Genomic DNA, 27223 nt, shown 5'->3' on the forward strand with positions numbered 1-27223 from the left:
TCACCTCATACAAATACTTGGAAGAATAGCTAGATGGTACACTGTCCTTCTCTCAGCACATATAAAGCTGCAGGCTAAAGTTACATCTAGACTTGGTTTCCTCTATCGTAATGGCTCCTTTTTCACCCCAGCTGCCAAACTAACCCTGATTCAGATGACCATTCTTCCCATGCTAGATTACAGAGACATAATTTATAGATCGGCAGGTAAAGGTGCTCTTGAGCGGCTAGATGTTCTTTACCATTCGGCCATCAGATTTGCCACCTCCTTATAGGACACATCACTGCACTCTATACTCCTCTGTAAACTGGTCACCTCTGTATACCCGTCGCAAAACCCACTCCACTGGTTGATGCTTATTTATAAAACCCTCTTAGGCCTCACTCCTCCCTGTCTGAGAGATCTACTGCAGCCCTCATCCTCCACATACAACACCCGTTCTGCCAGTCATGTTCTGTTAAAGGTCCCCAAAGCACACACATCCCTAGGTCGCTTCAGCTAGCGACTGGAAGGAGCTGCAACAAACACTCAAACTGAGCAGTTTTATCTCAATCTCTTCATTCAAAGACTCAATCATGGACACTCTTACTGACATTTGTGGCTGCTTTGTGTGATGTATTATTGTCTCTACCTTCTTGCCCTTTGTGCTATTGTCTATCCCCAATAATATTTGTACCATGTTTTGTGCTACTACCATGTTGTTGTTATTTTGCTACCATGCTGTGTTGTCATATGTTGCTGCCTTGCTATGTTTTTGTCTTAGGTCTCTCTTTATGTAGTGTTGTATTGTCTCTCTCGTCGTGTGTGTGTTTTGTCCTATATTTATATTTGATTAATTTTTTATGTTTTGTCGGGTTTGGCCAGGGTAGGCCGTCATTGTAAATAAGAATTTGTTCTTAAACTAACTTGCCTTGTTAAATAAAGGTTAAATAATAAAAAATAAAAAAGACAGCTGCGGCACTCGGGAAATTATGTATACTTATTACTTTTGATACTTAAGTAAAAAAATGTCCATTACACTTACTTATGATACTTAAGTTTACTTAAAAACAAATACTTTTAGACTTGTTCTCAAGTAGTATGTTACTGGGTGACTTTCACTTTTGAGTAATTTCCTATCAAGTATGACAATTGGGTTATTTTTCCACCGCTGATAACATGTTCAACTACCTAGGACATTGGCTCGAATCTAGGTTGTGCCTTTAGATAAAACGAACAACTAAGGAAGAACTTATCACCTATCTTATGGACTTCAAATACCCCGAACCCCGGCCTAGTCTGTTTGGTCTGTTTCGTAAGCGTTCCCAGAAGTCTTGCAATATTGCGCCTATGGATTTAGAAACTCTGAGACATGCGATGACGCGTCCCTGGGTTTAGAAAAGCTACGACCACGTCTTCTTCCCACAGATGATTGGTCCAGAACGAGGTCACAACCTCCCCCCAGAAAACACTGCGATTGGTTGGTGAAATCATCACATTGGAGGGAAACAATGGCTGAAGTGGTAAATATTTTCCAGGATGTCCAAAAGAAAAGTTATCACCGATAAGCTCGTTTAGTGTAGAAAGCAATCTAGCACAAAAGTATGCAAACGAGTCTTTACTCGAGTAGACAGCTAGCTAAAACAATTAGCGCGATCTGTGCTAGCATAAGATAGCTAGGTTTACTTGTGCTGCTAGCGTCAATGTTTATTTTCATCATTTGCGTGCATAATATGCTATGTTTATGCTAAATTCTAACCAAGCCAGCCGCCCCCAACCGGCTGTTTTTGGGCCGATCAAACTAGACATGCTGAGTGAGATGGTTGGTGTATGGCAGGGGTATTCAAATCTTACCTCACGAGGTCCGGACTACTGCTTTGTTTTCTGTTCTACCTGATAATGAATTGCACCCATATCAGTCGCTGATTAGATGGGAAGAATGGAGAGAAAAAAAGCAAGAGAACTGGCTTCGAGGTCCATATTTTAATTTGAAGGGTGTATGGTGTCATCGATGAAAGTTCGCTAGTTTGTCAAATGTTTACAAGTTTATCCAACTTACAGTAACGTTAATTCAGCATGTAAGGCATTGATCAAAGCTTACTGCGTGCGTGTGTGTGTGATCTCCCCCCTTCGTTCAGAATTCTGACAGTGACAGCGACCTTGAGTCGAACGCCCCCGTGAAGCCTCAACCCAAACGGCGTCGTATCATCGACCCCTCGTCTATTACCACCGTGCCTATCTACTCGAACAAGGTGTGGCCCATAGAGATCCTATTAAATGAGTCATATTCCTGTTCCTATTTAATTATTCAAATTCTATGGTGTGAATTTTTTTACTACTCTGCTACCGGCATAGTCAATTCTATTTAAATTTGCTTTAATGATTTTATTGACTGGCAAGGTCTATGTGTCTGTGATTCTCTGTATCGGTGTGTTGCCTGAGTGTTTCAAAGTAGATTGATCCCATCCACACACATATTTGGATATGTACATCAACTGCTGCAGATGAACAATTGCAAAACTCCCTCACAGATGTTTTGCCTTGCCAATGCAACGGGGCTGGGCTATTTGTAAAATCTATTTCATTACCAAATACGGGTCATTTTGTATTTATGTTTGTAGGTGAACAGCAGCTTACAGCTGAATCCAACTCTCTTCGCCTGTGACGTTAACGCAGGTATGAACTACAGACGGACTGACAGAGGTCTGTTCTGCTACTAGTTAATTCCTGTTCAATTCATGTCTGTTGAACTGAACATGGAGTTTGATGGGTGGGTTTAATTTCTGGAACGTTCCAACAAGATTCTGTTACAAAGGTTGCAAGGTTGCCAACCAAGTAGCATGATCAATTCACCTCGCTAACGAGCTGCCGAATAGGCATCAACTCACCACGTAGCTTATTCTTAATGTTTGTCCATAGACATTTTTCAGAATAAATGTGGTGAGTAAAAACTTTATGAAATTGCCCACTCCCTACCCGGTATCTTATTCGGCCGCTATACAACTTTCTATGCGTTATTGTTTGACAACCTTGTTATTTATGAAGTTTTTGGAACAGATTCCTGTTGGAACGTTCCACAAATTATGCCCACCCAAATTTGATTTCTCTACCTAGGTGACAATGCAGAGGAGGTCAGTTTGTGGGCCAAGTCTCCACCCTCAAAGAAAAAGAAGCCAAACATCATTACCTTGAATGACTCAGAGGATGAGTCTGAGCCAGAGGACAAAGATCTGTGAGTTACTTGCTGCTAAAGGTGTACTCTGCCCTGCTTTCATTTACTGTGTTTACTGTATATGTAGCATGTTTTTGTACTACCCCAGGCAACCAGAAGGTGGCAGTAGTGCATTTAATTTGTATTTATGTACAATATTTCAAGTATGGTTTTAAAGCTGCAATATTTAACTTTTTTGGGGACTTGACCAAATTCACATGTGTGTTATAGAGCTGTCATTTTCATGGAAAGCAAGTCTAAGAAGCACAAAATCTGTTCTATGTGTGCTATTTCTATGCTCCCTGTTCTTTTGTTTTTGTGTTTTTTTTTACTTTCAGTTTTGCACACCAACTTCAAACTGCTGAAAATACAACATTTTTGGTTATGGAAAATATATTTCACAGCGGTTTAGATGGTATAATGATTCTCTACACTATACTTGCTTATTTTGTCACACAAACTGAAATTAGGCAAACTAATTAGAATTTTAGCAACCAGGAAATAGTGGCCGATTTCTGCGTAGTGAATCTTTAACAAATACTTAGTTTAAGTAAGTAGCCTTGCAAGAGCTTTGGCTTGTGCGAGCCAGAGCGGCTCACAATTCTTAGTGTAGTAACCTCTTCACCCCCCCCCCCCCTAAAATGCTCTCTCTCTCTCAGGGTAGACATCCGTTCCCCCTCTCCACCCCCACCTCCAGGCAGCCCTTTTGTCAAAGTATCCAATCGGGCCAATCGAAAGATTCTGTGAGTTGATGTTTTGTCTATGTCCGAGACAGAAATACAATGCCCTTTCAGTAATGCAATTACAATATCATCACCAGTCACTTTATTGGTCTCTCTACGCCTGTCCCCGGTGGCTCTCTCTTTCTCTCTTTCTTTCTTTCTCTCTCCCTCTCACTCTCAGAGAGATCAACAGAAAGCTAAAGGCTGTGGGCTCTCTCCTCTCTCCCGAGGCCAAGGAGCGGTCTGGACGCCGCGGCTGCCACTCCCCTCCTCTCACGGAGTACGACGATGATGATATCATCCTTGTGTCCCCAAACTCCCGGCCTAGGAGCCAGCCCCTCGCCCCCTCCCAAGACCACAGCCCCCTGACATCCAGAGAGATCGCCCTCAAGTTCCGCAGCCGGACAGACCTCTACAAGATCCCTGTGTTAACTGTAAGAATCAGGAAGAGCACCACTTCCTGTTGTGTCATAGTGATGCTCAAGTGAGTGTGTCGTGATTCAGGTTAAAGATGTAGGTTGTCATTAACTGGTGGTCCAGGGTTGGTTTTGGACATTAACTTCTAGGGGCCAGTTTCCCAGATTCAGAGTAAATATATTCCTGGACTAAAAATCTCCTTTAACAGAGACTTCATCTAGAGGATCAAAGAGGGCTTTTGTGTTCAATTCAGGCTGAATGTATGCTGAACAAAAATATAAATGCAACATGTAGAGTGTTCGTCCCAAAAGATCCCAGAATTGTTTCATACGCACAAAAAGCTTATTTCTCTCAAATGTTGTACACAAATTTGTTTACATCCCTGTTAGTGAACTTTTCTCCTTTGCCAAGAGAATCTATCCATCTGACAGGTGTGGCATATCAAGAAGCTGATTAAACAGCATGATCATTACACAGGTGCACTTTGTGCTGGGGGCAATAAAAAGCCAATGTGCAATTTTGTCATACAACACAATGCCACAGATGTCTCAAGCTTTGAGGGAGTGTGCAATTGGCATGCTGACTGCAGGAATGTCCACCAGAGCTTTTGCCAGATAATGTAATGTTCATTTCTCTACCATAAGCTGCCTCCAACTTTGTTTTAGCGAATTTGGCAGTATGTCAAACAAACCTCCCAACCACAGACCATGTGTAAACATGCCAGCCCAGGACCTTCACATCTGGCTTCTTCACCTGTGGGATTGTCTGAGATCAGCCACCCGGACAGCTGATGAAACTGGGGAGAATTTATGTCTGTTATAAAGGCCTTTTGTGGGGAAACACTCATTCTGATTGACTGGACATGGTTCGACAGTGGGTGGGCCTGGCTCTAAAGTGGGTGTGCCTATGCCCTTCCAGGCCAACCCATGGCTGCACCCCTACCCAGTTGGGAAATCCATAGTTTAGGGCTTAGTTAATTTATTTAAATTGACTAATGTCCTTAAGTGAACTGTAAAATTGTTGCATGTTGTGTTTATATTTTTGTTCAGTATAGTTATGAAATTCAATTAGGAAAACCGTTACCTTGGCAACAGTGTAATTTTTATTGCAAGAATCAGGAGACTTCTGAGTGTGCCAGAACTGAGATCAGTCACAGCCGGATGTGATGCATTGTGATGAGTGTGACTGCTTTTGAATCCTCAAAGCCTACTAAGCTAAAGCCTTTAGTGTTATTAACTCAGGGGGCGCTAACACAAGTTTTCTGGTGTCGGGCAAGGTTACTCATCATCACGTTAGCTTAGCTAAAGTAAGCCACCGCTACTACACGGGTACACTGGAAGTTTCTTCTAGTTCCTAACTTGAGGCTCTTCTTTCCCAGACGGTGCCTCTGAGCAAAGCGGTGGAGCAGCTGTCAGTCAAGCTCAAAGTACCGCCCTCCCGCATCCTGTTACTGAGGAGAGACATAGAGCTTCCTGTCCACTCCACAGCCAATGAGCTGGGCCTGGGCATCGCTGACATCATAGGTGAGATGACTCATAGTGGCGTACATTAGTGTGATGCACACTTGGATGTCACACAGTCGTTACAATGGGGAAAGTGTCGCACCTCACCTTCTAATGCAGTGGTTCACAACTGGTGTTGCCTCGGGAAACAAATTGAACCAGGTTGTCTGAGTCACAACCCAATATTAGCATTGCGTAAAAAGAGTGCTTTTGTATTAGATTGCTTTCTACACTAAACAATGAAATGCTAGTCACCAAATCTGGAAAACTATTTTTATGCTATATTGTATGTAAATGTAGCAATTATATGACAAGGGAACATTCCCACCTGTTTCATTGTCAATGATAAAATGTTGACCATATTCTTGATGAAGAATGATGATAAACTGGTTTGAGACTCAAAAATCTACCAAAATAGTGCTGCTAATAGCTCTATATTGAAAATAATAATAATCTGAGATTGAATTATATATATATATATTTAAATTCATTATAATTTCTACGTACTTTCTAGCTGATTTAAGTCGTTTAAGTTCAGACTGGAGAATAATTTTATTTCATTTTTACAGCCACAAGTTGAGAAACAGTGTTCTAATGAAATGCTTCATAATTTATGGCAGCAACTCCACTCTCAATGTTTGATCACAAACCCTCTTTTCTGTGCTGTTGTATTAACCTTGCCCTCCCTTCTGTCAGACTGTGTTGTCATAGCAGCAGATGATAAACACGAGTCTGAGCAAAGTGGTGACATGCTCACTGTGCGACTGCAGGCCAAGGAGAAAGGCTCAGCACAGGAATATTCCCTACACAAAGTGAGCATTATCCAACATTTCTCACAATTAAGAATTTGGGGTTGAGCACAAAGGTGTAAGGTTCAAGGGCAGAGGGAACAAAGCTGTTTGGAGTACAACCTTGGTCTTAAACTCACCTTTTCTTCTCAACTGTTCATAAAGAATAGATCCTAATTCCCTTACTCTCATTTTCCCCTTCTCTCGCATCTCTCATTCTTCTCTCGCTCCCTCCCTCACTCTCTTCCTCAGGATGCCCCCCTGGGCTCCATTCTCTCCCAGTATGTGTCCAGTATGTCCGTGGATGCCAGACGCAAGGTGCGCTTCCAGTTTGACGGGTCAAAGGTCGTCCACAGCCAGACGCCCTCCCAGTTGGACATGGAGGACGGGGATGTCATTGAGGTGTGGGTGTAAACACCTGTGGTATTTTCATAGAGCTGTGGTTTTCAAACCTCTTCTCTGGGATCCCCAGACGTTTCAACAGACGTTTCAAAATTGTGTTGTAGCCCTATACTAACTCACCTGATTCACCTAGCCAAGGACTTGATTAGTTAACCATTTTAATCAGGTGTGTTAGCTGATCTAGTTAAAATACATGAAACGGCTGGAGGTCCCTAAGGAAATGTTTGAGAACCCCTGTCATAGATGATTTAGTTGTATATGCGATGGACACAACAAACAAAAAAAGGATGGAAAGATGGGTGGTCCTTCTGTAGCTCAGTTGGTAGAGCATGGCGCTTGTAACGCCAGGGTAGTGGGTTCGATCCCCGGGACCACCCATACGTAGAATGTATGCACACATGACTGTAAGTCGCTTTGGATAAAAGCGTCTGCTAAATGGCATATATTATATTATTATATATTATTATTATTATATATATATGTCCCAGTGCAATGTTCTTTTAAGATGCATTTACTGCACTTGGTCCAAATAAGACTCTTCAATATTGCCACTGTCAATTTATGATTGTTTATTTTTTGAATCGATTTTGAAATAAAAATGTCTGTTCAAATGAATGCACTGTAATGTTGTCTGAATTGATTTGAAATGGACCTGTACACTGGTGTGGTGAGCACTCAATCCGTTGGTATAGGACGATACGAGCGCTGATTTCGTAATCATGCCCCAGTGAGCTGAGCTAGGCATGTTTCACTGTGACATGTTTTAGTATGGAGAAATGCCTCTTGTGGTTATGCCTAGTATGTAGCCTAGTTATGCTAAAATATTTCAGACCAGTGTATTGCAGTTAATTTAATCTTTGACTTAAACACTCAAAAATATTTGACCTATTAACAGTGAAACAACAACCAGTCCCAGACATTTCACAATAGAACATACCAGAGGGGGGCATCGTAGTAGTTAGGCTACCGACATTATTGGGATTAAATGGTTACCACCAGTGTTTGGAATAGATTGAGTTTGTTGATTTAAAAAAAAACACCTTGGGACGCCTTTTCACAGATGTATTTGTCAAAGGTCCGTGCTGGGTCTGTGTAAACTATGCGATTTATATTGGAGACAGGTTTATAGCAGTGAATGTCATCTATTAATGTACTGTTATAGTATTTATAAGTAGCAGCCATATAGCAGCAAGGGAAACGAATTGTTCTCACTTTGATCGAACATTCAGATTTTGTCTGCCTGACTGCCGCTCTTTACCTGAATTGTTAAGATTTTCTTGTGATCACAACAAAACTTATTTTGCTCAAATAAAGAGGGAAATCAATTCTGTTTCTTTAAAAAGATGGGCTTGGCTGACATGGACTTTTTCCTAGCCTTATTCTCCTTGTGGTTACCCAGCATTGTTGCTCATTTACCAGGTAAGTGAAAACGAATCAAGGACTGAAGCAATAGACTCAAAGAGAGCTTTAAATAAATGCTGTATCTTTGAAAAGCTGGGCCTGGCTGACATGAATCGTACATTAATGGGAAAGGATCCACAGACACAAGAGGCTGATTATCTTTCTGCACATCTCTTTATTTACAATGCTGATTGCCATGGTTAACAAGACATTGAATGCTACCTGAATTGACTCATTGAAGTAACATAAGTAGGCCTACAGTATCACAGCGAGGTTGAACAGGTTGTTTGTGTGTGTTAGTCAGATGATCCAGTGTCCACATCAACACTATTGATTGTTATCTAACTCCAGTGCATGTGGTGTACTATGGTCTTAGCCATGCTCTCACTAACCCGCATCTTTTCTCGTTCTCCCTTTCCGGAGGCCCTGAGACTGTCGGTGTGATCGAAGCGTTGGACCGTAACTGATGACACTCTGGCCTGACACCTGGACATACCTGGCCCAATCTCCCCTGCCCCCCCCTCTACCGTCCTGTTGCTGCCTCCACTGGTTCTTTCTTTGTGGATGTATTATTAAACTATTTACTTTTACTATTTGCCAATGAAATGTATTTGGGTTTTGCTATCTATTTAGTGTTCTGTCTCTGGTATCAGTTTCATTGTTGGTCGATTTCCAAGGGAGGTGGTGTTGTAATAAGTCATGTGAGTAAGGGGCGGAAGTTGGATACAATTTCAACATGGCTGCGCCGCGATGATTAAGAGTGCCTAGTTGCGCCTCACAAAAACAGCGGTTTACCTTCGCCCGACCAGTTTTTCAGAAATGTTGACGCTGGTGTGTTTTTAGCTAATGCCACAAATCCTCAGAGCAGATCTGACATCAACACAGGACCCGAGACAGATATAAATTCGCGAAGACGCATCAATCCCGACTCATCACTGCGTTGACCAGGTAAACAATGACAACAAGTAGCTTTGACTCATACAGCTACAAAGCTATTATGGACATATGTTACAAAGTATACGAGAGTCGGTATGAGTACACTACTGGGCTGCTAGTTAGGGAATACAGTTGTTACATATTATTAACTAGCTAGCGTACTGACATTGATGACTGACCAAATATGTTAGGTAGCTTTAGTTTTGTAGCTAGCTGGCCAGCTAACAAGGCGATTGGTACTTGTTTACGGTGCCACTGGTTGCTAGCAACAAGCTAACCAATCCACGTCCCATGACTATAGGGTCGGAATAGCTAGCTACATCATTTGCTGTCCAGCAATCACGTAACGATAGCCAGCTAACTTAACTAACGTTAACTACATGTCTACTTCTGCAACCTTACAAAGACAATGGAACCCTGCTCAAACTAGATCAAAATTAATATGGTCAACCATGATTGAAAGAACATCCATTATGTCTTGCAATCACTGTGTGCGTGCGTGCAAACAGTCTGTGATATTATCTAGTCATCTGTAAACAGACGATGCATTTTTACCCTCTACTCTAGACATAGTTTTGTGGTTAATTATGCACATTTTAGCTTGTTGTTTTGAAGAGGATGTTCGTGTATTAGCCTGCCTGTCAGCACAACTTGACCCGACAGTCTGGTGACCAGCTCGAGTTCGTCTTTGTCTGACGTTAAAAAACACTTGAGGAAATGGGGAAAACCATACAGAAACCAGACTCAATTCGTAACTCATGGTTCTATCTATGGTATCTTTCATTACATGGGTTTCCTCATGTACTCTTTCTAAAAAGAGTCCATTCTTGCTGAAACAAATGCTGATACAAATGCACACACACACAGTCTTAACACTGCGCACACACACGCACATTCAGACACGTGCTGTCCATGTTCACATGACAGTAAGCTAGTTTCGTTGACGTACATCACAAGACTACATCGCTAAACTCCCCCCCTTCTCCCACATTATCTCTGACTGTCTTGTTCCCCTGGCTTTAAATGACATTACTTTCCATTTAGCCAAATAACACAACCACACCACTCACATTAGCTTTGGTTTTACAACGACACACTTTTGAAATGCAATTTGTGTGTCTGCCATTCGTTTAGGTTTTTTTCCTCTCCTTTGTTTTTGCCAGAACTCTTTGCACATGACTTCAATTTAACTCAAGGTGCCTACTTTGTTGACCCAAAATGACCTCCTCGTCATTCTGTTTCCTTCCTTGATCTCTCCAGCAGCTGTGATGTCTCTAGCCGACCCCACCTCGGACACCACGCCCTTCTTCTCCGATGACAGCGAGGCAGAGGGTTCAGAAGAGCCTGGTGCGGGGCCTAGCCAGCGCCGGGAAGAAGAGCCAGCCAGCGGAGTGTCCAGCTTGAGAGCGGTGTTCACCGTTATTGTCCTGTGTTTCATCAACCTGCTCAACTACATGGACAGGTTCACTGTGGCTGGTATTGACAATCTAACGTTACACCAGCATTTACCTAACCCAACGCTCACCTAACATTTCTTTAAAGGGGAGCTACATATCATAAGTGTTTAGAAATAGATCCTCACCTTAAAGCCCCCAAACAGTCAATCTGATTCCCATGTAAAATAGCCTTATGTGTGACTTAAACATCAGTCATAATAGTTTTCCCAGATTTGATTATTATTTATTTTTTTAAAGTAGTTTTTCTCTCATGTCAAACTACAAGGAAGTCTGATAGAGACAGAGTGGGCGGGGAGCTAGTAGGCTGTAGGCGGGGAGCTCACCTTGACTGGCGGTTCTTATTGAAAATGCCTATGTCAAGCAGTGTTGCAGTGAGATTATCTCAAACAAATTTGCTGACACACAAAGCAACTCAAACAACATTGAAATTGCATACAACATCCAATCTTGTCATACGTCATGGTTTCACTTTGGTTATTGTAAACAGCATCAATATAAATGTTGGCTATATAATTCATCTAGCTAGCCCGAATGGAATTGTCTGCACTGTTTATAAAGCTAGCTAGCTAATTCATCTTGGACAATTTCAGTTGAAACTTTACAGGGTGAGGTTTAGGCAGACTTGCAAAGAAAAATACATGTATCAGACTGGCCAATAAAAATAAAATATTAAGATGGGCAAAAGAACACAGACACTGGACAGAGGAACTCTGCCTAGGAGGCCAGCGTCCCGGAGTCGCCTCTTCACTGTTGACGTTGAGACTAGTGTTTTGAAGGGTACTGTTTAATGAAGCTAACAGTAAAGGACTTGTGAGGCGGCTGTTTCTCAAACTAGACACTTTAATATACTTGTCCTTTTGCTCAGTTTTGCACCAGGGCCTCCCACTCCTCTTTCTATTTTGGTTAGAGCCAGTTTGCGCTGTTCTGTGAAGGGACTAGTACACAGAGTTGTATCAGATCTTCAGTTTCTTGACAGTGTCTCGCATGGAATAGCCTTAAATTCTCAGAACAAGAATAGACTGACGAGTTTCAGAAGAAAGTTCTTTGTTTCTAGCCATTTTAAGCTTGTAATTGAACCCACAAATGCTGATGCTCCAGATACTCAACTAGTATACAGAAGGCCAGTTTTATGCTTCTTTAATTAGAACAACAATTTTCAGCTGTGCTAACATAATTGCAAAATGTTTGTCTAATAATCAATTAGCCTTTTAAAATGATAAACTTGGATTAGCTAACACAACGTGCCACTGGAACACAGGAGTGATGGTTTCTAATAATGGGCCTCTGTACGCCTATGTAGATATTCCGTTAAAAACCAGACGTTTCCACCTACAATAGTCATTTACAACATTAACAATGTCTACACTATATTTCTGATCAATTTGATGTTATTTTAATGGACAGAAAATGTGCTAAGTGACCCCAAACATTTGAACGGTCGTGTGTATATTATGATAATTTCACACAAAGAAAAATCATGAATCTGTTTGCTACGGAAGCATATGCCACTCCTAAAAAGCATGTTGTATTAGACTATCATAACCACAATATATAATTTGGATAAGTCATTTCTCATATGTCGTAAAACACAGCTTTGTCTCTGTCTTGTTTAGGTGTTCTGCCTGACATTGAGCAGTACTTTGGGATCAATGATGGGAAGTCAGGGCTGCTCCAAACAGTCTTCATCTGCAGCTACATGTTCCTGGCTCCTGTCTTTGGTTACCTGGGCGACAGGTACAACAGGAAGATGATCATGAGTGTGGGCATAGGCTTCTGGTCCATCGTGACACTCGCCAGCTCCTACACGCCCAAAGAAGTGAGGGACACTTCCTAACTATCATTTTCAGCATGGGTTGGAGCCAAAATAATTTTCCAATCGTTTAGTTCTGAACATAATCATTATATTTTGGGTTCCGATCCACTCTTCCGACCAGCAAAATAATACCGGGTTGAACCATAAAAAAGTTATGGTTTATATCATTCCTTTCCGTAGCTTTTTTTTTTTTTTTGCAGAGCAGCACCAGAAATTAGAAATAAAAACACGTCTTACCTTTTTGTAGTTAATAAATCCAATGTGAAACGTGACCTATAGTATCCTTAACTAGCATTGAAAAGGTTAACGTCACTCCATTATTCTTGTATTAAAAATCTCTTATTTATTTTTTTTTTTTAATCTTTACATTTAAAAAAAAAAAAATCTCTCCCTAATTTCCTGATTACCCTTGTAACGTCAGTTAGGCTATGCTTCCGAGGGGCAGGTTGGCTATACACACCAGGGTTTCCGATTTTAATTGTTTATTTTGTATTTTTTGTTGTTGAAATAGCAATAAATAACATTGTAGCTGGTCGGGATGTCTTTCATAGCCTACAGATGAATTCGCGCCTACTCCTTGCGCACACGTGCGCCTGCTGCTGAGAGAAAGGGAGAGCCAGAGAGGTAGACCTACTGTATGCGATCGCCTTTTGTTGGTAATTCATTGAATGCTGCAAAATGAAACCTGTTTGTATTTTCCCTATAAACAGTGACTTAACTTACTTTTGATATTACCCTAATAAAGTTACGCACCTTTTGTGAAGGTGTGGTATGGCTATTATTAGGCTTAGCTACTGCAGGCCTATGAAGGCAGTGCGCACAGACACTCTGACTGACAGTTGACCTTGAGATGAGGAATGTTTTAGGCCTTCCAGAGTTACTCCTATAATCGAATAATGTAATAATTCTATAAAATAGATTCGGATCGAAAATGAACGAATTAGCCTCCTGTATGGGGAGTTGTAGCCATTTGACAAGTACTGGCAAATCTCTCTTTCTCCCGGTCTCTAGCGCTAAGCCTAAGCTTGGGTCCTTTAAATAATATATTTTCATATTTTTAAAATATATAGAACTGTGAACACTTAGATCTATATGCATGCAATGGCCAGATGCATCTATTGCTCAAATCTCCGACCTGTGAGGTAGACAACTATTGTTTTAGGAAAGTAAAAAATAATGGACTATTAAGTTTGGAATATGTCGAAACACAACAAATTGTTTGTTTGTAATTTGTTTTAGGCAGTTTAAGGACATGTAACTGTGGATGGTTTGGCCAATATTGCTTGTTTATTGATGGTGCTGGCAGCGCCCAGTTGGAGATTTCTTTCTCTCGGATCCGAACCATCTGTTTTCCTCAGTACTTTTCAGAATGGCTCCGATTGACCTTTGGTCCATTCGGAAGGGGTCTCCGTTTTTGTATTTAAAAAAAGTATGCTTATTTGGTCGGGTGGGAAAGCCACGGATCCATTTCGGGACGAATCCAACTTTTCGGACATGTGAAGACCTCTTGTTCCAAAGCCCTGGTTCTCATACAGTGTATATGAATTGGCATCAAACTATCTGTGTGTGTGTGGCAACTCCTAAGCTCTCTCTGTCTGCCTGCCTGCCTCCCTGTCTGTCCTTGTGTGAAGAGATGTGAGCTAGAGTAAAGCTTGAGTACATTTTAAAGCTCCCGTCTCCCCCGAATTATGTAAATTCGTCTTCAGTTTTAATGCTGCCCATTTTTTTAATAACCTGCATCTTGATTCCCTGGTGGCAGTTTGAGTTTAATGTTGAATATGTTAAATAAGAATGCCATTTTTAAATGTAAAAAATGGAGCAGTGGTCTAAGGCACTGCAACACAATGTTTAAGGCATCACTACAGATCCGGGTTCGATCCCAGGCTGTGTCAGAACCGGCCATGACCGTGAGTCCCATAGTTCGCCCTCAATTGGCCCAGCGTCGTTTGGCCTGGGGGTCTTTACTTTGCTCATTGCGCTCTAGCGACTCCTTGTGGTGGGCTGGGTGCCTGCAGGCTGACGTCGCCTTTTAGCCCAGTTGAATGGTGTTTCCTCTGACACATTGGTACTGCTGGCCTCCGGGTTAAGAAGCGTGGTTTGGCGGGTCATGTTTCAGAGGACTCGACCTTCGCCTCAGCCCTTTGGGGAGTTGCAGTGATAAGACAAGATCGCAATTGGATATCAAGAAATTGGGGAGAGAAAGGAGGTTAAAAAATATGTATTGTGTTGTTGAAAAATGTACCTGCATTTATTTTTAAAATATTTTTAATGTTTGTGTTGAATGTGTTGTCCTCAGGGCACCATTGGAAATGAGACCCTGGTCTCAATAGGCTCCCCTAATTTTAAATTAAAGGTAAATCTTAACCTGAACGCATGTTCTTTTCTTCCCCCTCTTTCTTCCCCTCTCTCCTTCCTCCTCTCCCACATTCCTCCTGTCAGTATTTCTGGCTCCTGTTGTTGACGCGTGGCCTGGTGGGGGTTGGGGAGGCCAGCTACTCCACTATCGCCCCAACCATCATCGCTGACCTGTACATCAAGGAGAGGAGGACGCAGATGCTCTCTGTCTTCTATTTCGCCATTCCAGTGGGCAGGTGAGGTCATAGAACATAATAGAACATAGTAATGAATACATCTGTGTCCGTCTTTGTTATCCGTCTTGGCTTATGTGATCGGAGGAGCGAAATGTGTGGTGAATGTTTGTTCCATTGTCCTTCCTTCCTCAGTGGTCTGGGCTACATCGTGGGGTCAAAGGTTGATGACTTGGCAGGGGACTGGCATTGGGCCCTGCGGGTGAGTTAACTAATCCCTGAGCTTTTGGATATTATACCTCTCAACACAAACGTTACTCTAAATACGTGCACTCTCAACCATAAAGGGAATAATGCATTGTAATACAAACATGCATAAAACCTTTCATCTGACTCTTAAATTCAATGTGTCCATGTTTTAGTTACATCAATTATGCCATTGAAAATGGTGTCCCCGTCCCCCAGGTGACTCCTGCATTAGGACTGGTAGCGGTGGTGTTGCTGCTGTTCGTGGTGAAAGAGCCAAAGAGGGGTGCTATCGAGGCCCGACCGGAGCACACACTCCAAAGGACCAGCTGGCTGGGTGACATGAAGGCTCTTTGCAGGAAGTATGTCCACCATCACAAGCCCAGTGTCAAATGATATTATCCCTCTGTAGAGCACTACTTTTGACCAGAGCTGAGTATCATATCACATCCTATTTTTTTAATATTGTGCACTACTTTTGACTGGAGTTGAGTCTGAAATGTTCCCTATAATAGTCCACTATGTTTTGACCATATCTCTATAGCTCTGTATTCATTGCACAATTCTAATGCATCTTTGGTGCTATAGAATAGTTATCAAACCAATATCTTTGTGTGTGTCTGTGTGCAGCCCCAGCTTTGTGCTGTCTACGTTTGGCTTCACGGCAGTGGCCTTTGTGACTGGCTCCTTGGCACTCTGGGCCCCGGCCTTCCTCTTCAGAGCTGCGGTCTTCACCGAAGGGAGGCCCCCCTGCGTTAAGGGACCATGCGACACCTCCGACAGGTAACACACAGACATCTGATAGGTAACACACACACCGACATCCAACAGGTGACACACAGGAAGTAGGCGCTGAACAATGACACTTTATAATCAGCCAGGATGTTAAAGGTATCATCAGACTCCTCTGCAATCACAGGATAAGATTGAATCATCACAACGTTGTTGCCACTACTACACTCGACTCCTGATAACTTGCAACGGCTTGAGGTGACCGTAGGAGTCAGTGAATAGAGAGCAGCAGTAGAGAATAGACATCAAACTTTTGCCTTAAAAGGAATCCAGTTTATCAGGAAATTGTCAAAACCTCACACAAAACAAAACCCACACAGATGAGTCAGCAAGGGTAAACGAATGTCTCCCGTGGAATGAATTGTTATGAACCTTCTCTCTCTCTCCCTTCCCAGCCTGTACTTTGGCATCATCACAGTTGTGTCTGGGATCCTGGGCGTGGCCAGTGGTGCAGAGGTCAGTAGGAGACTGAGGTTGAGGACGCCGAGGGCTGACCCCCTGGTGTGTGCTCTAGGACTCCTCCTCTCGGCTCCCTTCCTCTACCTCGCCATCGTCTTCGCTCAGGCCAGCCCCATCGCAACATACGTAAGTCGACACCCATCTCTCTCTGTGTGGCCGTGGCCGAATACCTGCGTTCTCAATAGGAGGCATTTTGGGTACGGACAATTCCACTTGGATTTGAGTTGCCTTTTATTGTCCCCAGTACAAGGTGTGATGAACCATGCTGTTTATTCAGCTTATTCATATCCAATTGTGCACTGCCCTATGGGACTCCCGATCACAGCCGGTTGGGATACAGCCCGGGATCGAACCAGGGTCTGTAGTGATGCCTCTAGCACCGAGATGCAGTGCCTCAGACCACAGCGCCACTTGGGAGCATGTGTTGCAATCGGCATTCGATTTTACTGACCAGGACGTAAATAGAATGTAGTATGATTAGTACACAGTATGCAGTTTTAGTAAGACAGATTTTTGGACACAGCCTCTGTCTTTCTCACACACACACACACACATGTAAATGCTTTCCTTAAATGTAAATGTATTGCCGTTGTATCCCCAGTGTATGGTAATAGTAATGGTGGTCTAACCAGTTTTTTTTTTGTTGTGTGTGTGATCAGGTGTTTATCTTCCTGGGAGAGACCTTCCTGTCTATGAACTGGGCCATCGTAGCGGACATCCTGCTGGTGAGTTCAGATGCATAACAATCCCCTATCTAAACGCAAGGCGGTTGTGCCCTATTCAATCAATGTCCATATACAGATGTTTCTCGTCAAATTAGTGTGATCTGTATAGAGCCGTGTTTCCCAACTCCAGTCCTCGAGTACCCCCAACAGTACACATTTTTGTTGAAGCCCCGGACACAACTCGCCTGGTGTGCTTGTCCGGGGCTACAACAAAAATGTGTCCTAGCTGGATAATATGGAATCTGTTTCTGTTGAGGAATTTAGATCATGCCAAGACGGTGTAACTCTTTAGTGCACGTGTTTGACCTTCCAACCTCAAGGTTACTTTTGTATTGTGCCCTATTTTATAAGATATGAAAACTCTTCCTCCATCTTTCTCAGTACGTGGTGGTCCCCACGCGTCGCTCCACGGCTGAGGCCTTCCAGATCGTTCTCTCTCACCTGCTTGGAGATGCTGGGAGTCCTTATCTCATAGGCGTGGTATGTCTCGTGATTGTTATCACACACACACACACACACACACACACACACACACACACACACACACACACACTACTGTTGAAAAGCTGGGGCGTACACAGCATTGTACCAGATCTTCAGTTTCTTGTCGATTTCTCGCATTGAATAGCCTTCATTTCTCAGAACAAGAATAGACTGACGAGTTTCAGGAGAAAGTTCTTTGTTTCTGGCTGTTTTGAGCCTGTAATCGAACCCACAAATGCTGATGCTCCAGATACTCAACTACTCTAAAGAAGGCCAGTTTTATTGCTTCTTTAATCAGAACAACATTTTTCAGCTATGCTAACATAATTGCAAATGGGTTTTCTAATGATTGATTAGCCTTTTAAAATAATAAACTTGGATTAGCTAACACAACGTGCCATTGGAACACAGGAGTGATGGTTGCTGATAATGGGCCTATGTATATATTCCATAGGAAATTGTCATTTACAACATTAACAATGTCTACACTGTATTTCTGATCAATTTGATGTTATTTTAATTGACAAAAAATGAGCTTTTCTTTCAAAAACAAGGACATTTCTAAGTGACCTCAAACTTTTGAAAGGATATATATACACACACACACGTGCATACCTACACATTTGATACACACACGCTTGTCTAAAGAAACGGAGTATGATCCTCATTTACTGTGTAACATCTCTTCCTCCCTCCATCCATCCATCCATCCATCAGGTGTCAGACTCTCTGAAGCAGACTGACTCGTACCTGTGGCAGTTCCGCTCCCTGCAGCTCTCCCTCCTCACCTGCTCTTTTGTGGCAGTTGGGGGCGGGGCTTTCTTCCTGGCTACCGCCCTCTTCATCGAGAAGGACCGCCAACGTGCCACAAACTACGCACCCTCAGGTGAGAGACTAAACTTGGAGCTACTTTTTTTGCGCATGAGCCTCGGGTGAAGCCATGAATGCATGCAAAGTAGTAAAATTCAATGAGGGGCCTTTAAAAAAAAAAAAAAAAAATCTCTTATTTTACTAGGTAAGTTGACTGAGAACACCTTTTCATTTACAGCAATGACCTGGGGAATAGTTCTAGGGGGTGAATAAGCCAATTGAAAGCTGTGAATGATTTGGTGGCCATGACTGTATGAGGTCCAGATTGGGAATTTAGCCAGGACACCAGGGTCCTACAGTAAGTACCATGGGGATCTTTACTGACCATAGGGAGTCAGGACACCCATTTAGTGTCCCATCTGAAAGACGGCACCCTACGTAGGGTAATGTCCCCAATCACTGCTCTAGGGCATTATATATTTTTTTTTAGACCAGAGGAAAGTGTTCCTCCTACTGGCCCGCCAACACCACTCCCAGCAGCATCTGGTCTCACATAACAGGGCCGACCAGGGCTAACCCCGCTTAGCTTCAGAGGCAAGCCTTCAGTGGGATGCAGGGTACTATGCTGCTGGCCCAACACTGTTGCTCCTGCTAACTACAGATATGTGAGAGTGAGCATTGAGAGACTAACAATAGTTGAGAGCAACCACAGATGAGACCGGTCGTGATGAGTCTACAGACCACATGTGATGTTAGCAGAGAGAGGCTAGCAACAGTTACAAGAAACTGCCAGGGCACATTCTGCTCATATTGATAATCAATATACAATGCTTTAATTGTACTGCATGTTCTTTCCCTGACAGATGATGAACCAATTGTTGTACCCAAGAGCGGCAGGTCCACGAGGGTACCAGTGTCCAGTGTTTTGATTTGAGGAGATAAAAGGGGCTTTTGGAGGCTCCTGTGGAAGATGCTGCACCCTGATTGGTCCCTATTTGTGACCAATCGTGCAGCAGTGTTTTTACGACACGGGTCTTTGATTGGACAATGCCCTATGCAGAGACTTTTATTTATTATTTGTAACATTTGATGTGATATGGTTTTGAATACCTTTATCTGCTGAGGAACATGGCAGAGTCAGAGCTGCCAAACCTTCCGCTCATAATTTCCTGGTGTGTTTTTTTGTAGTCACCAACAAGATATTCCACTTCTGATTGGCGTCACATATTGGCATGACAATATGAGACCTAGGGACTTATGAGACTAGTAAACAGGAAGCCAAAAGAGCCACATCAGTGGAAGGCTAACCTCTGTGGCTGGAAGAGGTGACCGGATAGAAGGTGAAGCAACCTCTTTAACTGAGGGAAAGAAGGAAGCAGAAAAGCCTTTTTGCGTTCTGATGCGTGCACCCCCGTTATATCTCCTGTTGAAGCCAATGTGTCACAGGGTCACAGATGGGGGTGTCACTCTTAGACAGACACTCATCCTTTACTCCACAGGGACTATATCTCGACGGTAGAGACCTCTGGAAAACCGCCAGGATATATTTTCACCCAGCGCTCTTGAGTGGTAACCACTACATCCCTACTACTACTGCTGCTGTGCTTATTGCTTGGGTCTGAAACGCAGAGCTCTGATTGGCCACGGAATAACTACGGCCGGCCCATATCAAAGCCATTCCAACCAGTGCTGTCATCCTCCCGTCAACAAACTAAGACTGTAAATATGATGCTTGTCCGTTCAGTGTAACCACATACTACATACAGTATCAGACTGAGAAAAGGGAGTTTGCAGGCACAGGCACAGTGGTACCCGCATTGGACTTCAAACCCACCGATCAGTTGTTGCATTTTTAACAGATTAAGCCAAATCATGCTTGTTCTGTTTTTAAACCCGTTTGGTATATAATAATAATAATAATAATAATAATAATAATAATAATAATAACACTAGATTTGTCCCTCAGCGACATAGAACGTGGTGGAGGGACAAATGTATGTTTCAGACAGGTCCAGAAGGTATGGTTTTAGACCTTTTTAATTTTATTATTATTTTTTTTATTAGTAATTACTGGTGTTTTTATGGAATGATCTTGGGAGGTCAGGTGCACTTTGGGTTTTTGTGACCTCCTATAGAGGCTCTGATGTCACAACGACCAGGAGATCAAATCGGGTCTATTACGGAGCGTAAATTTCTTAGTTGTCTGAGGAATATTAATATCCCTTTTTTAATGAAGGTGATTGTTACGTTCTTTGATATAAAAGAAGGGTTATTTTGGAAAGTGAATCCTTAAAATAATTAGTTAAAGTTGCTAGTTTAACCTGAATTTAATTTGATGTAACCTTTCGTTGAAACATTAAACGATGAGAATGAACTGTTGATGAGATGACTCCTGGAATGATTTCGCTATGTATCTGCGCAGATGTCACTTAGTGCTTTGCAGAGGTGATAAATGTGTGTCTTTGAAGCTTGGATCCTGTAAGCCCATAGCCACGCTTTAATGAAGGGTTGTATACTCTGCTGTACAAATACACCAAGTGCAGCTGTAACCTCTCATTCAGCCTTTCTACACCTTTCCCTCTTGTCTCCTCTGACCTCCCTCTCACTTATTCAGGAATTCCTCCTCGTTTTTTTTCTCAGTTGTCTACACAGTCTCTCTCTTTTCTGGAGAGAGAGAGAGGAGCTCACGGCTTCCTTCCGTTGGTGTGGTTTCCTGGGGGGAGGGGGAGCGAGGCACAAGCGACTTGCTTTGACTTGCTTTACAACGTTCACACTATTCAATCGTAACGCTGCTGTGAAACTGTGTCCAGAGCAGTTTGACATTTCTGAGTTCTTCTGAGAACTAGCGTCTTCTCAGAGGCTCTGGCAGTTAAACCAGGATGGTAACACTAAACGCTACCACAGAGGCACCCGGCAGCCATTTTATATGTGTGGGTGCCATGCCAACCAGCTTTTCTGATGGCGGTCTGCTAGACGAGCGTCTATAGTGGTGGAAACATTTCCCCTAAAATGATTCTGGAGAGAATAATATTGACTACACTGATGAAGCTGGAAACACACACAGTGCTATAGAAGGCACCTGTCATGATTTGCCATTCCATGTCTGTCATACACTTTATCTAACTGACATTTGAATTGACTTTCAGATTCTACATCCCTGACTCAAAAATAATGCATTACTGACAGCTCAAGTATTAGTTGACTGTAACTGATTATTGATTCGCATGGACCAAATAATAGCCAAGCGTCTGAATATTGGCCACTTCTTATGCTGTTCTCACTGTTCCCTCTACAGCATAAATTTTGGTCCAAATACAGACCCTTGGGGTACCCTGTCGTAGGATTTTGATTTAGATCTATAGGATGCTACATCTTTTGAACCATGAACTGAACATTTGTCAGTCCCTGTATTTTAATGTGCCTTTCAAGTCTCTCCAAGAAAGGTAGTGAGAAGGAGGCGATAAGATCAGAGATACGGTGGTGGGGAGAGGTGATCTGAAACAACATTGTGAGAATGCTAGAAAAAATACACATTGGGGGAGGCTGAGATGACAGCGGGGTAGGAGAGTTGATGAGAAGAGTGAGGGAGGAAGGGAAGGAGGAGGTGACTGAACAGGTCATGCAGACCAAAAGGTGCATCGAGGAAGGAACCGATGTCAAGCTGCTATAGTCTAGGTTCCTTACAGTTAACTGAAAGGGAGGGAAAACTCAAGAGTGAACAAAAAGAACAGCTAGGAAGAGTTGCATGTGGTAGGATAGGGATTTGAGCAACAGACAGAAGATCAGATGCATCCAAAATGGCGCATCTCAGTGTAGCTGACGACTGAGCTGGTCTGGGGATTGGATTGGGGTCAACTCGGCCTCCAGTTTAGAACCAGTTTCATTGACCACCTGGCAGATCATCAGCAACCTACGACCTAACGCTCTGTTGGAAATCTACACAACACGTGCTGGTAAGAACTCCCTTCACTGATTGACTCCTACTTTATGCCTAGTTTCTTAACCTCTAGATTAGTAGAGAATAAGCTAGACGTGAAGAAGTAACTTGTTGATTTATTCACCTGGGTTGGGGTCAACCAGAAAGTAAACCCAATTCCACATTTTCCCCAGTGAAAAGCATTGAAAAGTATTGGAGTTTCAGTGTACTTCTGGAATTGACCCCATCCCTGGTACTCAACTATGTTGATTAACCCACTATGAATTCAGAATGGAGACATGTTCACAATGTTATAGATCTAAATGACTTTATGACTGAATCTGAATGTTCTTCAACATCATGGCCACCTGCACAGGGCCCAGGTTTTCTGAACTCCTCAGGTTCAGCAGCTCTGTACTTTACCACCTAACTGGGTCTGAGCTCGCCCTTCAGATCAGCCGTCCCTCGCTCCCCTTCTCTCTCTCAAATCTAGATCAGTCTGAATTTGGCAGAAAAGTCACCCTCCTCATGGCTCTCTCCAGGAGGAGTGTCGTGACACAAAATAGACACCATTTGTCACAATGATGGGCCCTTTTGAGTTCAACTCACTACCTATTAAAAGGTTTGGAGGGAGCAAGGTACTGCAAATTAGTAAATGCCAGCACTATGGTACCACACCGTAGTGTCATTGTAGTCGTGTCTGCTCTTGAGGTAGTCTTATTTAATGTGTTAGTTTTGCATGGAGTTTTATGTGCCACGGTACTGTAGATATTATGTGACATACAGAAAGGTGTGTGATTTACACATACAGTGTGTTAAGTGTGCTGGTATTGTCTAACTTTTAAAAAATGCAGGAAATTAATTTCCTGGCATTAGGAAGCTGAACTGAACCGCTGATACTTAGAAAGAAAGTTAGAGACGGCTTGTGTGAAATGGAGAATCAAAAACCACAAGGAAGGAAAATGAGATGATGATTTAACAATGACAACCACATTCCTATTCAGAGGTGATATTTTTCAAAAATGTTTTGATGTTACGGGGCCATTATTTTTGTCTTGCACAACAACAAAAAACACTAAATGGAGATTCTCAATTTAAACTTGCTTCTTAGTCCAAGACTAGTCTTAAACTAGGTCAGAGAAGACAGCATAATGCTTTAATAGTGTTGTGTCATCTAACTGGATGAGTTTGTGTTATTCCTGCAGACAGTGATGGAGGTGTCTGTGCAACTGTATGCGTTGCTGCTGAGTGGAGCGGTTGCCCTGTCACTCATCCTGTTGACTGGCCTGTGTCTCAGCTGCAGAAGACACAACCTGCCTAGTAATACCAAGACTTTGTTACTGTACCTTTTTTGAGGGAATCAATAAAGTTTTATTGAATTAAATTGGGCTCTATGTAGTAAATGTTGTCGCTGTAAATGAAAGTGTTCTTCTCAGTCAGCTTAACTGGTAAAAAAAAAGGTGAAATGTCAATTATTAGACATTTTAAAAAACTAATTTAACGAACTTCATTTTCTTTCTCCTCAGCGTCCATTCAGCAGCATTACAGTGAGGATTACACTCAGCAGTAAGCACTTTTTCATTAAACAACAATTCAGTGCCTATTAATAAAAATGAAACCAAATATTCAAAAGTTTGTGTGGCACTTGTAATATATGTCCGGTGCACTGTGTAAGTGTACCAGACAAGAGAACCAGAAGTGCGCCTGAATGTTTGCACAAATCTCCAATTGATATCCGTGCATGTACAAACCTCTACCAACGCTCTGATTTCTTCCCCACTCAGCACCCTAGGATTTGGCTTGGCCCGCCCACCATGTGAGTATGTGTGTGATGACTAAAGTTCTACCCAAATCTTTTCATGAAACGTCTTCAGAAAAATGGATGATGATGATGAACCTTCGTCCTCAGACAACCCCTCTGCTGCCACAAGCTGGGGTGCTCCTCCTTCCAGCCTTCTTTCGCCCATGTGAGCTACTACACACACACACACACACACACACACACAATGACTCATATTACCCGTCAAGTGAAATGTACCTGACTTTCTATCCCACAGTTCGCCACAGATCGTTCTGAGACCGAACTCTGTCACACCGACTGAAAATGGTGAGATGTCTCGCTCTTCCTCCTACATTAGATGTCTATTTTCTCCACTTGTTGTCTTCCTCCTCCCGCCGCCATCTCTAACGTCACAGTTCAGTTCCTTCTTAATAGTTTGCTCTTTTTCTTGCAGAGAGTAATGACGACTATGAGAGTCCAAGAGATGGTAATGTGTACGTTAAATATCCTGCCGTGTTCAATAACACTGATCGCCTCAAACTTGTGTGTACAGCAACTGCTGAAGAAGTTTTGAAAAATGGCACATTGCTCCTTAGGTGAAAATGTGTGTTTTATTGTCACATACCGGTACACACCAAATAGGTGCAGTGAAATGTATTGTTTTACATGGTCAGCCATATGGAGCCAGGGTTTAAGTGTCTTGCTCAAGGGCATATCGACAGGTTTTTCACCTTGTTGGCTTGGGTATTTGAACCAGCAACCTTTTGGTTACGGGCCCAATGCTCTAACTGCTAGGCTACTGTACCTGCCTACATGTGCACCTACTCGCATTCATTCGGATATTTGGACATTAAACCATTGCCTTCGGAAAGTATTCAGACCCCTTAACTTTTTCCACATTTTAAGTTTTCAGTCTTATTCTAAAATTGATTAAATAGTTTTTTCCCCCATCAATCTACATACAATACCCCATAATGAAAAAGCATTTAAATAAGTATTCCCTTTCCTCAGTACTTTGTTGAAGCACCTTTTTCAGCGATTACAGCCTCGAGGCTTCTTGGGTATGACACTACAAGCTTGGCACACCTGTATTTTGGGAGTTTCTCCCATTCTTCTCTGCAGATCCTCTAAAGCTGTGACCGGTTGGATGTGGAGTGTTGCTGCACAGCTATTTTCAGGTCTCTTCAGAGATGTTAGATTGGGTTGAAATCCGGGTTCTGGCTGGGCCATTCAAGGACATTGATACTTGTCCTGAAGCCACTCCTGCGTTGTCTTGGCTTTGTGCTTTGGGTCGTTGTCCTGTTGGAAGGTGAAACTTCGCCCCCCCAGTCTGAGGCCCTGAGCGCTCTGGAGCAGGTTTTCATCAAAGATCTCTGTACTTTGCTCCATTCATCTTTGCCTAGATCCTGCTAGTCTCCCAGTCCCTGCCGCTGAAAAACATCCCCACAGAATGGTGCTGCCACCACCATGCTTCACCGTAGGGAATGGTGCCAGGTTTTCTCCAGACGTGACATTTAACATTCAGGCCAAAGAGTTCAATCTTGGTTTCATCAGACCAGGGAATTTTGTTTTTCGTGGTTTGAGAGTCCTTTTGGCAAACTCCAAGTGGCCTGTCATGTGCCTTTTACTGAAGAGTGGCCTGATTGGTGGAATGCTGCAGAGATGTTTGTCATTCTGGAAGGTTCTCCCATCTCCACAGAGGAACTCTAGAGCTCTGTCATTGACCATCAGGTTCTTGGTCACCTCCCTGACCAAGACCATTTTCACCTGATTGCTCTGTTTGGCCGGGTGACCAGCTCTAGGAAGCCTTTTGGTGGTTCCAAACTTCTTCCATTTAAGAATGATTGAAGCCACTGTGTTCTTGGGGACCTTCAATGCTACAGAAATGTTTTGGTACCCTTCCCCAGATCTGTGCCTCGACATAATCCTGTCTCTGAGCTCTACGGACAATTCCTTTGACCTCATGGCTTGGTTTTTGCTCTGACATGCACTGTGAACTGTGGGACCTTATATAGACAAGTGTGTGCCTTTCCAAATCATGTCCAATCAATTTAATTTATCACAGGTGGACTCCAAGATGTAGACACATCAATGGAAACAGGATGCACCTGAGCTCAATTTTGAGTCTTATAGCAAAGGGACTGAATACTTATGCAAATAAGGTATTTCTGGTTTTTTAATACATTTGCAAAAATGTCTATAAACCTGTTTTTTTCCCTTTATGGGGTACTGTGTGTAGATTGCTGAGCATATTTTTGTATTTAATCCATTTTTAGAATAAGGCTGTAATGTCACAAAATGTGGAAAGTCCAGGGGTCTGAATACTTTCCAAAGGCACATTATTCTCTGACATGATTGATTGACAGCCATGTGTGTGTGTCTCCCATCTCTGTTCTATAGAGTATGTCAACGAGGACAGCTATGAACAAGGATCAGGCTACCTGTGAGTATTAATTTAATTTTAAAAATTACACTGAGTATACCAAACATTAGGAAGACCTTCCATATATTGAGTTGCAACCCCCCCCTTTCCTTCAGAAGAGCCTCAATTCATTGGGGCATGGACTCTACAAGGTGTTGAAAGTGTTCCACAAGGATACTGGCCCATGTTGACTCCAATGCTTCCCACAGATTGTGTCAAGTTGTCTGGATGTTCTTTGGGTGGGTGATCATTCTTGAATCACACAACTGTTGAGTGTGAAAAACCCAGCAGCATTGTAGTTCTTGACAGAAACAGGTGTGCCTGGCACCTACTACCATACCCCATTCGAAATGGCACTTAAATATTTTGTCTTGCCCATTCACCCTCTGAATGGCACTCATACACAATCCATGTCTCAGTTGGCTCAAGGCTTA

The 27223-nt window shown here is 42.7% G+C and overlaps 2 protein-coding genes across 6 annotated transcripts in view; both read left to right on the top strand.

Moving 5' to 3' along the window:
* Window positions 1–1305: 1305 nt before the first annotated feature.
* Window positions 1306–7313, top strand: LOC123999707 (nuclear factor of activated T cells 2 interacting protein). Its single transcript, XM_046305712.1, has 9 exons — window positions 1306–1502; window positions 2118–2231; window positions 2601–2655; window positions 3094–3211; window positions 3850–3933; window positions 4094–4346; window positions 5708–5852; window positions 6528–6643; window positions 6872–7313. The coding sequence occupies exons 1-9, from the start codon at window positions 1491–1493 to the stop codon at window positions 7031–7033; spliced, it is 1059 nt and encodes a 352-aa protein (XP_046161668.1). The 5' UTR covers window positions 1306–1490; the 3' UTR covers window positions 7034–7313.
* A 1810-nt stretch (window positions 7314–9123) lies between these two features.
* spns1 (spinster homolog 1 (Drosophila)) overlaps window positions 9124–27223 on the top strand; it is a 30167-nt gene continuing 12067 nt past the window's right edge. The window contains exons 1-17 of one of the 5 annotated variants that reach the window (XM_046304737.1): window positions 9124–9370; window positions 10622–10834; window positions 12429–12631; window positions 15068–15219; window positions 15352–15418; window positions 15622–15764; window positions 16033–16185; window positions 16590–16779; window positions 17313–17378; window positions 17760–17858; window positions 18579–18747; window positions 24114–24153; window positions 24372–24403; window positions 24497–24554; window positions 24645–24694; window positions 24822–24854; window positions 26768–26810. In XM_046304737.1, the coding sequence (XP_046160693.1) occupies window positions 10627–10834; window positions 12429–12631; window positions 15068–15219; window positions 15352–15418; window positions 15622–15764; window positions 16033–16185; window positions 16590–16779; window positions 17313–17378; window positions 17760–17858; window positions 18579–18747; window positions 24114–24153; window positions 24372–24403; window positions 24497–24554; window positions 24645–24694; window positions 24822–24854; window positions 26768–26810 (1706 nt within the window). In that variant the 5' untranslated portion in view covers window positions 9124–9370; window positions 10622–10626. Of the gene's footprint in view, window positions 9371–10618; window positions 10835–12428; window positions 12632–15067; window positions 15220–15351; window positions 15419–15621; window positions 15765–16032; window positions 16186–16589; window positions 16780–17312; window positions 17379–17759; window positions 17859–18578; window positions 18748–19534; window positions 21051–24113; window positions 24154–24371; window positions 24404–24496; window positions 24555–24644; window positions 24695–24821; window positions 24862–26767; window positions 26811–27223 lie in introns of those variants that run through there. The other 4 variants (XM_046304736.1, XM_046304738.1, XM_046304739.1 and 1 more) reach the window with 4 other exon arrangements.

This window comes from Oncorhynchus gorbuscha, linkage group LG16 (genome assembly GCF_021184085.1).
Source record: "Oncorhynchus gorbuscha isolate QuinsamMale2020 ecotype Even-year linkage group LG16, OgorEven_v1.0, whole genome shotgun sequence".
NCBI lineage: Eukaryota > Metazoa > Chordata > Actinopteri > Salmoniformes > Salmonidae > Oncorhynchus > Oncorhynchus gorbuscha.